Source organism: Chiloscyllium plagiosum, chromosome 19 (genome assembly GCF_004010195.1).
Source record: "Chiloscyllium plagiosum isolate BGI_BamShark_2017 chromosome 19, ASM401019v2, whole genome shotgun sequence".
NCBI classification, from domain to species: domain Eukaryota; kingdom Metazoa; phylum Chordata; class Chondrichthyes; order Orectolobiformes; family Hemiscylliidae; genus Chiloscyllium; species Chiloscyllium plagiosum.
In genome coordinates this window covers 52,026,392-52,038,560 of record NC_057728.1, presented here as the reverse complement: position 1 = coordinate 52,038,560, position 12,169 = coordinate 52,026,392, and the positions used below count along the sequence as shown (strand labels likewise).

Below are 12,169 nucleotides of genomic sequence, written 5' to 3'. Positions count from 1 at the left end.
CCCTCCTCTCACTTATCTCTCCACCCTTCAGGCTCTCTGCCTTTATTCCTGATGAAGGACTTTTGCCCGAAACGTCGATTTTACTGCTCCTCGGATGCTGCCTGAACTGCTGTGCTCTTCCAGCACCACTAATCCAAAATCTGGTTTCCAGCATCTGCAGTCATTGTTTTTACCTACCGTCATGTTAACCCAGATAATGCATTTAAAGTGAGCGCTGCTCTGTGTGAGACTGGTCAGGCTGATTCCAATCTAAAAAATGGATTTACAGAATCTTGCATGGATTCATGCAGTTTTTGAGCAAAATAAAATGCAATTCTGCAAGTACAAATTCACCCCACAAACTTGTGTGTGTGGGGTGCAATAGGGTCACCTATAGTGTGACATGAACCCAAGGTCCCGGTTGAGGCCATTCCCATGCGTACCAAACTTGGTCAGCAGCCTCAGTTCGGCCACTTTGTGTTGTTGCTTGTCCTGAAGCCCGCCTTGGTGGACGGTCACCCGAAGGTCCGAGGTTGAATGTCCTGGAACGCTGAAGTGCCCTCCCACTGAGAGGGAGCACTCTTGATTGTTGAGCGGTGTCCATTCATCCGTTGCCATAGCCTCTGCTTGGTCTCGCCAAAGTACCATGCCTCAGGGCATCCTTGTCTGCCACGTATGCGATAGGCAACGTTGGTTGAGTTGCATGAGTACCTGCCACGTACATGATGGAACAGGCTATGGGGCTAAACGATGCTCCACTCTAATTATGATGAGAAGGTGCCAAGTTTGTGATGAATGATGAAGGGAGCTTGGCAAAACTGCTTTTCTCTTTCTAGGTACGGACTAATATGCTGTGTCTTTCCCACAGTTCTCTGTTTTCATTTGTTTGAAACACTCAGTTGAAGTGTGCTGGAGTAGAGATTTAAGAGTTCGGGTTGGAAATAATGCTGTGGCTCATGTGTTCACTCCATCAAAAAGTGTGCAAGTATATGAGCAATTATGCAGCAAGTGAATATGTAGCTTTATACCTGCCCACCTCCAAGACTTCAGAACTTCAGTTTGGGGGAAGCCATTCAGACTTGTGAGCCTGTTCCATCATTCGCTGAAAATGTGACTGACCTGTGGCTTGACTCCATTCACAGGGAGGCAATGACCTGTGATATTATCATTCAACTGTTAATCTGGAGACTCCGGTAATGTTTTGAATGTAGGTTTGCTCGCTGAGCTGAAAGGTTCATTTCCAGACTGAGGTAATGTTCTGGGGACCTGGGTTCAAGTCCTGCCATGGTAGATGGAATTAAAAGTCTAGTGATGGTAATTTAATTGTCAGGAAAAACTACGGTCTTTAGAGAAGGAAACTGCCATCCTTAACTAGCCTGGCCTACATGTGACTCTAAATGCACAGCAATGTGGTTGACTCTCAACTGCCTCCTGGGCAATTAGAGATGAGTAATGAATGTTGGACCAGCCAGTGACATCCACATCCTGTCAATGAATAAAAAAAACTGCCTTAAACTAATGTCCTGTTCTACTTTGTCTAGTAAAAACACACTTGACAAATCTACTGGATTTTTTTTTTCAAGGATGTAACCACCAGAGTTTATTAAAGGCAGCCTGTAGTTTACTTGAACCTCTGGCTTTTGATCAGATCCCACATAAGAGATTAGCCTGGGATTTAGGGTAATGTAATGACAGGAATGAAGAATTGATTGGCAGATAGACAACAAAGAGTGGGGGGAGAAAAGATCCTTTTTTAATTGGCAGCCACTGACTCGTGGGGTACTGCCAGGATCAGTGCTTGGACCCCAGCTATTCACAATATGTATTAATCCTTTAGATGAGGGAACTAAATATAATATTTCCCAAGTTTGCAGGTGACTCAAATCTGGCTGGGTGGGAGGATGAACTGAGGATGTGGAGAAGCTTCAGTGTGAATTGAACAAGTTGAGTGAATGGACACCTGCATGGCAGACGAAGTGTAATGTGGACAAATATGAGCTTATCCACTTTGGTAACAAAAACAGAAAAGCAGATGATTATCTGAGTGGCAGTAAGTTTGACCTTGTGTACACCAGTCATTGAAAGTTAGCATGCAGGTGTAGCGGACGCTGAAAACAGCAAATTATGTGTTGGCCTTTATAGGAAGAGAATTCTAATACAGAGGATGGATGTCATGCTGCAGCTGTACAGGGCCTTGGTGAGACCATACCTGGCATACTGTGTGTAGATTTTGTCTCCTTATCTGAAGAAGGCTGTTCTGACTCTGGAGGGAGTGCAATGAAGGTTTACAGATTGAGTCCTGCCATCCCAGGAATATTTACTGAAGAGAGACTGGATTGGTTAGGACTATATTCAGTGGAGTTTAGAATGAGGGGGATTCTAATAAAAACCAAGAAAGTTCTAACTGGTTTGTACAGGAAAAACATAAGAAGGATGTTCTCAATGACTGGGGAGTCTGGAACAATGGTCACAGTCTAAGGACACAGTGTAGGCCATTAAGGACTAAGATGAGAAATTTCTTCACCCAGAGAGTTGGGAGCCTGTGGAATTCTCTACCACAAAGTAGAGGCCAAAATATTGAATGTTTTCATGAAGGGGTTAGGTATAGTTCAGAGGACTAAAGGGATCAAAGGTGTATGGAGAAAGCGGAAAGATCGTCCTGAGTTGGATGATCAGTCATGATTGAACCTGCTCAACATTCAACACAAAGTGTGAAAAAGTCAATTGCTGTTCCTCCCCTCTGTGTTTCCAAATCTATTTATCACAGCTCAATTAATAATTTTAAATCTATCATCTCAAAAAGGAAATTAAATTTAAAAATCAAAAATACAATCAAAAAATACTGCAGATGATGAGAGGTTTAGAATAAATAGAGTGTTGGCGAACCTCAGCAGATGAGGTAGCATCTGTGGAGAAGAAACAGTTAATGTTTTGAGTTCAGAGTGACTTTTCTTCCCTTCTGAGAATTGGACTCAACATTCATTCTTTTTCTTTCTCTTTCCACGGATGCTGCCAGACTTAACGTTGAAAGGCTGATTGCTTCAATGAAGTACTGATTTCTGTACTTGTGAAACCAACAACAGTCTAATTTGGGAACATAACGTTCGATCCTATTGCTTGAGCTATTCAATTCCTTTAACTAGCTTAATAAAATTCTTGTTTGACTTGATTTGAAAAAAATCTTTTATCATAATATGGATGTTTCATTCGGTCAGTTACCAGGAGAGGGCAGTGGTTCCCCATGATATGATGGACCGTGGTGCTGCAAGTGAATATTAACGTCTGTGTGGGAAGACTGTATGGCTCAAAGCAATAGATCATGACGATGTACTGAATTGCCTGTCAAACCCTTCTATTCTTTTGCTTGATGTGCACTTAGAGACTTGAGAAAGTGATTTGCTGTTAGTTTGCTGAACTTCAATTAAAAACATCATCCTCTTGTACAGCACTTTCTTGTGTAGTTCGGTAATCTATGTAACCTGCTTCTCCCACAGTTTGGATAACAATTTATTGCACAGTAAAGCAGGCACAAGTACCATTCGTTCTCTCATGAAGCCTGAAATAAAATAAGTTTAAAAGTAATACGAAGAGTAGGAGATTGCCTTTTCTGGGATCTGGTGAAGCTGAGCTGAGAGCTTTCAATTGAGGGACAAATATTGGCTGGTACTTGGGGAAAACTCCCTACCTTGGCCATTGGATCCACTTAGAGAGAAAGAAAAGGTTTAAGGTCTCAGCTACAAGATGACATCCCTGAGTATGCAGCACTCTCTTACTTCATTTGAATTTGTTTTCTTTTTCCACTATGGAGCGAGGACTTGAGTCCATACACTTCTGACATGGAGCAACAGTGCTAACCAATCAGTCAGTCAGAGGTGAACACCTTCAGTGCAGTGTCATGTTCCATCCGTCAGTCAGTGTCTTTTCAGCAGCTTTGCTATTTCTGCCAGCAAAAACCTTTGATAGCCTGTTTAAGTGAAAGCTTTGTTCAGAAAAAATAAAGTTATTGTCGTTATTGAATAGAGTTTGATGTGATCATGTAACTTATGAAAATGTCTGGCATGGCTCCATAGTAATGCAAAGTTCTCTATTCATTCCTAAGAAATTTTGACCTCTGTACACCTGTCTTAGTTACATGAAGTGCGCTCAGTCAGGGTAATCCATCCTTGTTTTGGTGTTGGAAGCCTTGGTGGGACTTTCTCCTCACTTGTATTAATGTGGCAGAGTTCCAGATAAGCTAGTACAAAAACGTTTCAGGACCATCTGGATACCACAGTGAGTTGCCCCCACTGACTACCACCGTGCGGGGCCAGCTTCTGTGAAAGCAGCAGGAAACCAGTTTAGCATTTTCTTGTTTTCGTGCTGGCTTTGAAAACATGTTCTTTGTTATTGTTAAACAGCCTGGCACTAGGTGAGAAGTTTTAAAACAGTTCACATTTGGCACTATAGTAAATGGACAACTATCAATTGCACTGCATAAAGTTAAATATTGAAAAAGTAATTAAACTTTTGATCATCACACTGCATAAAATAGATTACTATTTTCTCACGTTCAGACTAGATTTTGAGGTATAGGTCTGTTTTAATTACATTGTAAATAGGAACAGGAGTAGACTACCTGGCCCTTTAAGCCTGCTGTACCATTTAGGCCGATCACGGCTGGTTCTCAGCATTCACTGCACATTTTTGCAGAGTACCCATATCCCTTGATTTTCCCCAAGATTGTTGCAGCACTAAATATATTCAACAATTTGGCATCCATCTCCTCTGGGGGAAGAGAATGTAGCTGGTGGGTGCACAATGGGCCGAATGGCCTCCTTCTGTACCATCAGAATTCTGATTATTTCTACAAGCCATTGTGTGGGTAAAGTGCTTCCCTATTTCATTCCAGAGTCATCAAACTATACAATGACAACTTGCATTTATATATGACCTTCACACTAATACATATCCCAAGGCACTTTCATTTTAAAGCTCTCCTTTTTTACAGTCTTGTTCTGAGTTCTCCCAACTGTGGAAAATGTTTCTATCCAATCAAATCATTTTGACATTTCAATTAAATTGTCGCTCAACCTTCTAAACTCAAAAACATAAGATTTCAAGTTTATGCACCCATTTGGCTGATTCCTGTAATGACGGTATTGTCCTTGGAAACATTGAGAAAGTGGGGCTTATGCTTGTTAAAGTTTTGAAGAATGAAACAAATAAGACATAAAGAGGGGCTTGATAGGATAGAGTCAGAGGATGATTCTTCTCATGTGGATCCAAAACTAGAGGATGCCTTAAGAATAAGGGGTCTCCCATAGTGAGGCAGAGGAGTTTTTTTAAACTGTGGGTTGTGAATCTTTGGAATTCCCTTTCTTAGATACCACTGTAAAATGAGTTGCTGAATATATTTCAGACTGAGTTTGATAAATTTTTGATAGTGTTTTTAAAACTATGGGGAACAGTTTGGAAAGTGTAGTTAAGGTTACTGTCAGATCAACCAACTTCTTAACTGAATGGCAGAGCAGCTTTATGGGGATGAGTAGCCTACTGGTGTCGATCTCATCTCCTAATTTAAGCCTTTTAGTCCTGATATCAATCTAGTTCATCTGACCACCTTCAAGGTGTATGGAAAGAAAGCAGAAAGGTAGTGTTTAGAGCTGTGATCATATTGAATGATGAGCAGGCTTGAAGGGCTGAATGACCTACTTCCGCTCCTAGTTTTTGTGTTATCTTTCTTCACGTTGTGGCTAAATGAACAATTCGAACCTATTGCTGCTGAAAGTCAGAGCTATTGCACTATGTGGTTGAGAAGAAAAGGCACTGGTTGCTCAGAAATGATTTTCACCTCCTTGCTCATTTAGAGAAAGTGGATGTATGTTAAAATATATTGAGTTTATTCCCTGAATAACTGGAAAATTAGTCAAAATTCAATTTTATTTCTTTTGTACAATTGACAAAAACCCAAATTTAGAAAATGCAGTTTTCCCAATTGCTTGTTTCAGACAGCACAGGAAACATCCTTTTATAAAATTGAGGAACAATGCCAAAAACAGTGTAGTAGATAGTAGTTGTATAGAATCATTGTAACTTCAGCACATAAGGAGACCATTTTTACTTGCGGTTTCTCCCAGATGTTGCATTTTGTTCTGTTACTCAGTAAGCTCCTCATCCTCGTGTTTCTGTCCAACTCCCTTTGAAAATAATTCATGGAATCAGTTTTCACACCCTCTCAAGTCAAGCATTCCAGATTCTGGCAAATCCAAGTGAAAATCTTCTCATCTCCTAATTAGATATTTTGTCAATGATTTGAATCTCTGACCTCTGATTCACTTGCCAGATGGAATAATGTCTTCTTTGTCAAAACTCTCATCATCTTAAGAAAAATCTTCTAAATTATGAGTTTTAAGTTCTGAAGTTGAGTTGAACTCAGTTGCTTACAATTCAATCGCAGTTGATTTGTGCTTTTTGTCCTATTCTTGGGTTTTACAGGACTTTAATTTAATGACCAAAATTGAAACGCAATATCCGAACAGTGAATTTTGAACCTTGTGTAGGATACATATGCTCCTTTATTAATTCGTGGATACCTTTTAAAGGCAATTGGTGCTGAGTCCAGTACAGTTACTTGCCAAAGCCAGATGGCATGGAGTGTAAGAGAAACACCAATCTCTGCTCTGAATTCAAGCCACCAACAATGCTTCATTACCATAAGCAAATGTTACCCTGCCGATGGAAAATGCTAATATTGCTGGTGTCTGTCATTCCTATTGTAGGCAATGGGTGTAGAGAGTGATCAAGAGATTGTACAGATGATTGGTACAGAGGACCCAGTGATGTCTGCCTTTGCTCCAAGCCTGGAAGAGTGTCAGAAAGCTCAGATCTTCACCCAGATGCAGGTGTGCCTTTTATAAATTTCAGCTCTTTCAATGTGGATGTTTAACTGCAGCCTCATGGGCTTGGCTATATAGTCAGCTGTTTAAACACAGTGGGGGTAAAAAGAGACTCCTAGACCTTAATAAAGTCTTAAGGCAAGAATGCCTGGTTTGTGATATTTGCTGTTTAGATATTTTAACAATGATTTAACAAAAGCGAGCAAAACCAAACCTCGAATTGTCTAATAGAACATAGAACATAGAACTAGAACATAGAACAATACAGCACAGAACAGGCCCTTCGGCCCACGATGTGGTTTGTGATATTTGCTGTTTAGATATTTTAACAATGATTTAACAAAAGCGAGCAAAACCAAACCTCGAATTGTCTAATGTGTTGCAACTCTATAGTGACAGCACTGAACTTACACCTATAGTATTCTTAGAATATGTAAAATGAAAGTTTGAGGTTAAAGTTCAATAAACAGAAGTGATGTGCTTGCTCTTATAAGTATTAATGGAAAGACATTTCTTGTTTTCTTAATCTAGCAGTGACTGTGAAATATGATTACATTTGGCAGATTTAAAAGGGACCTAGGGGGCAACTTGCTCACACAGAGGGTGGTGTGTGTGTGTGTGGGACAAACTGTCAGAGGAAATGGTGGAGGCAGATACAGTTGCAATATTTAAAAGACATCTAGGTGGGTGTATGAATAGGAAGGGTTTAGAGAGACATGGACCAAAGGCTAGCAGATGGGCCTAGATTAATTTAGGATATCTGATTGGCATGGACAGGTTGGGCTGAAAGCTCTGTTTCCATGCTGTACATCTCTGACTCTATGATTCTTTTTCCCTTTTTGACATGCAGGCATTAAAGTATATTGGAAACAAAGTGCGCAGACAGCGAATGTGGGGAGGACCGAAAAAAACCAAGATGGAGGAGGCCCGGGAGCTGCTTGCATCGACTGTACTTACCCATGTGCCTGTAAGCATCATGTGAGGCTGGAGTTGGTGCCACTATTTTTTTTTTATTTCACTTGTGGGATGTGGGTGTCCTTGTTTGGGTCAGCATTTATTGTTTGTCCTGAATTGTCTGTGAGAAAGTGGTGGTGAGCTCTCTTCTTGAACAGCTGCAATCTATATGCTGTAGACCCACAATGACCTGATTTCCAGGATTTTAATCCAGTGAATATCCCAGGCTGTTGAGGGAGGCAAGGGAGGAAGCCTGGTCTCCGAGTAATTTTGAAATCTCTTGCCATATGTGAGGTGCCAGAGGACAAGAGGACTGTGAGCATTGTCCTATTATTAAAAAAGGGAGGAACAAATAGACCAGGAAATTGCAGATCAGTCAGTCTAACCTCAGTGAGTAAGTTATTAGAATGTTGAGGGATAGAGTATATCTGCCCTTGGAGAGACATGTAATAATCGAGGATATTCAGGATGGAAAAAAAAATCAGATATTGCTGGAAATACAGCAGGTCAGGCAGTGTCTGTGGAGAGAAAGCAGAGTTAACATTTCAGGTCCAATGACCCTTCTTCAGATCAGTTTTTGAACTGCTGAGTTTTTCCTGTAATTTCTGATTTTTTTGTTTCTGAATTCCAGCATCCGCAATTCCTTTTTATTTGTATTCAGCATGGATTTGTTAATGGCAGGTTGTGTTTGACAAATTTGATCAATTTTATTTGAGGAGGTAACCAGGAATGTTGATGAAGGTATTACATTTGCCAGGCTTTGATGATGTCTGTCATGGTCAGGAATGTAAGAACCCATGGGATTCAAGGCAAAGAACCATATGGGATCCAAAATTGACTGAGATGCAGAAAGCAAAGGGTGACAGTAGAGGGATCATTCGGTGACTGTAGAGGGATCATTCTGTGACTCAGTTTATTTCCAGTGGAGTTCTGCAAGGACTTTGTGCTGGGGCCCTTGCTATTTGTGGTGTTGATTTAATCATTTGGTCTTAAATGTAGGGGGCACAAATAGAAGTTTACAGATAACACTAAAATTGGTAGGGTGGTAAATAGTAAGGATTATAGCAGTGAATCATGGGAAGATATCAGTAGACTGGTCAGGTAAACAAAGCAGTGGTAAATGGAATTCCACTCTAAAGTGAGAGTTAACTTGAAGGCTAACACAGCAAAGGATTATATTGTGAATGGTAGGACTGTGATTAGTAGTGAAGATCTGAGGGAATTTGGTGTATCACATCCCACAAAAAAGAATACATTCAGAAAATTACATGCTCGGGGCTGCTTTCATACAAGATAGTTAATCAGAGTGGGCTGAAGGCCAAGCTGAAAACTCCACATCCCAGTGGAAAGAAAAACCACATGGGACCGTGTCCTGGATCTGATGATGTGTGCTTCTGAACTGTTTTAGTTAGTTATTTAGAGCTCCCTTCTCCCCATAGAAAATCCAGACTCGAGCTTGATCTCGATTCTCTGGAGGGGTTATTCGTAGACTAATATAGCACTGAGAGGAGAGTATTCAACCCAAGATTGGACTACACTGTTCACTTTTTCCAGTACCTCGTCCATAGCTTTAGAGACTTAAGCAACACAAGTGGAATTCTAATGACTGTTTTAAATGTTACAGGAGTTTCTGACTTAACCAACCTTTCATGCAGTATATTCCAGGCTCCCGCCATCCTCTGGGTGAAAATATTGCCCGACTCACTTTTTGGCTTCTTTCTCTTACCTTAAATCTTTGCTGTAACACCATGAGATATAGAAGCAGAATTTAGGCCCTTTGACCCATCAAATCTGCTACGCCGTTTGATTTTGGCTGATCTGTTTCTCAACCCCATTCTCCTACCTTCTCTCAGTAACCCTTGATCCCCTTATTAGTTAAGAACTTGCCTATCTCTGTCATAAAGACACTCAATGATTTGGTTTCCACAGCCTTCTGCAGCAATGAGTTCCATAGATTAACCACCCTCTGAAGAAGTTCCTTCTTATCTCAGTTCTAAAGAACCTTCACTCTGAGGCTGTGCCCTTTTGGTCCTAGTCTCTTCTAGTGGAAACATCTTCTCCATATCCACTCTATTGAGGCCTGTCTGTATTCTATAATTTTAAATCAGATCTATCCTCCATCCTTTTAAACACCATTGAGTACAGACCAAGAGTCTTCAACTGCTCCTCATATATGAAAAGCCCTTCATTCTCAGGATGATTATTGTGAACCTCCAGTTATATCGGTGATAAGCTCAACCTTGTAACCCTTCAATTCCCCTTGAATTAGGTTTGCTAGGCCATTTAAGAGGGTAGTTAAGACTCCAACACATTCCTGTTGGTCTGGCGCTACATGTAGAACAGCTAAGCATGTCGGATTTCATTCTCAAAGAATACTATTGCACCAGGTGGATTTTATGATGATCAGTGCTAGGTTCATGATTACTGAATGTAACAATTACTGAAACTCACTCTCAATTCCAGATTTAATTGAATTTAAATGCCACCAGCAATTTTCATGCTAGTTTTTGAGGCCCTGTCTTCTGAATATCAGCCTGTGCTTTCGGAATATTGTGCAGTGACATTGCTGCTTTGTCACTGTCTTCCTTTAAGTCACTTATGTCCTGAATAAAAAGAGTATCATTCATTTTGGAAAATGTGAAGTGATTTGCTGCGATTTGCATGTTTTAAGCAACACCTTTACAATTGACTTCTGTGCTGGTGGTAAATAGAAAAGCCTCATGCTGCTTTTGATTAGGTGGGTCGTTTGGCTACTGTAAGCAAACCACTGAGCACATGTTTAAACTGCAGTAAAGACAGCCAGTGCTAGAACTGCACAGCAAATGAAATGGGTTCATGTTTCAGGTTGGAGCCACACAGTTCTAGCTCAGTTTGTGGTACTGTTGCCTCGAAGTCAGAAGGTTGGAATTTAAATCCCACTCGAGGACTTGTGCACGGAAATCAAAGCTGGCATTCCAGCTTGTACCGAGAGAATGTTACAATGTAAGAGCTGCTATCTTTACAATTAGTGGTTTTCCCTCTTCTGTGGATGTAAAAGATCTTGTGTACCATCTCAATGTTCTAGTCAATATTTATTCCTCAACCAATATCAAAACAAAGGTTTTCATCAGATTGCTGTTTGTGGGAGCATTTAGTGTCCACCCATAATTGCCCGAGGGGCTTTGTGGTGGGCCTGGAGTCCCATGTAGGCCAGACCAAGTAAAGATGGCAGTTACCTTCCCTAAAGGATGTTGGTGAAACAGAAGGGTTTTTTCTGACAATTGGCGATGGTTTCATGGTCATAATTAAATCAGATTTTTCAGATTTATTAGATTTATTTCAGAATTTTCTTTTATTGAATTCATATTCTATGGCAGGCTTCACACCGAGATTCTCAGAACATTACCTGCACCTTTGGATTAATGGTCCAATGAAAATACCACTAGGCCATTTCTTCCCCCCCCCCCCCCCACAATCCACAATATTTCCTACGTGAGTGTATTGGCTACACTTTTTTTAAATTATTAGTGACATGTGAAGTGATTTAAAATATCCATTACTTGTGAAAGGTTCCATATAAGTGCATTTTTTCTTACAGTTTGATGCTTAAACTTTAAGCATCTATAGGATGTATGGACAAGATTAGAGAAATCTTTTTTCAGGATGGATGAAGCATTCATTTATTGCCTGCTGTGTTTGTAGAATTTCCTGTTTTTGGTTTAGATCATCTCCGATGTTAATACTTTCTCTTGCTTTCTGTCATTGGGATATTCTCTTTAATGTGAATTTAAATTAAGAATAAAGCTTATTTCTAAGCATGTTAATATTTCAGAAACAGATATTTAAAGCACTTTGGAACTTTTATTTTTACCATTTATTTTAGTAGAAAAGTCAAACTTAGTAGTTGAAAGAAACTGATTAGAGAAAATATTTCTGTTTTACAGATTTAATTTGATAAAACTCTTTTTTTTTTCACACTCTCACTCTCGCTCACGCTCGCTCACACTCTCACACTCTCACACTCTCACACTCTCACACTCTCACTCTCTCACTCTCTCACACTCTCACACTCTCACACTCTCACACTCTCACACTCTCACACTCTCACACTCTCACACTCTCACACTCTCACACTCTCACACTCTCACACTCTCACACTCTCACACTCTCACACTCTCACACTCTCACACTCTCACACTCTCACACTCTCACACTCTCACACTCTCACACTCTCACACTCTCACACTCTCACACTCTCACACTCTCACACTCTCACACTCTCACACTCTCACACTCTCACACTCTCACACTCTCACACTCTCACACTCTCACACTCTCACACTCTCACACTCTCACACTCTCACACTCTCACACTCTCACAC

The 12,169-nt window shown here is 40.4% G+C and overlaps 1 protein-coding gene across 1 annotated transcript in view; it reads left to right on the top strand.

The window, feature by feature from the left end:
- The window catches only part of polr3b (polymerase (RNA) III (DNA directed) polypeptide B), a 95,219-nt gene that overhangs the window by 17,646 nt on the left and 65,404 nt on the right, over positions 1-12,169 (top strand). The window contains exons 10-11 of the mRNA XM_043709862.1: positions 6,738-6,860; positions 7,705-7,821. Coding sequence (XP_043565797.1) covers positions 6,738-6,860; positions 7,705-7,821 — 240 coding nt within the window. The remainder of the gene's footprint in view (positions 1-6,737; positions 6,861-7,704; positions 7,822-12,169) is intronic.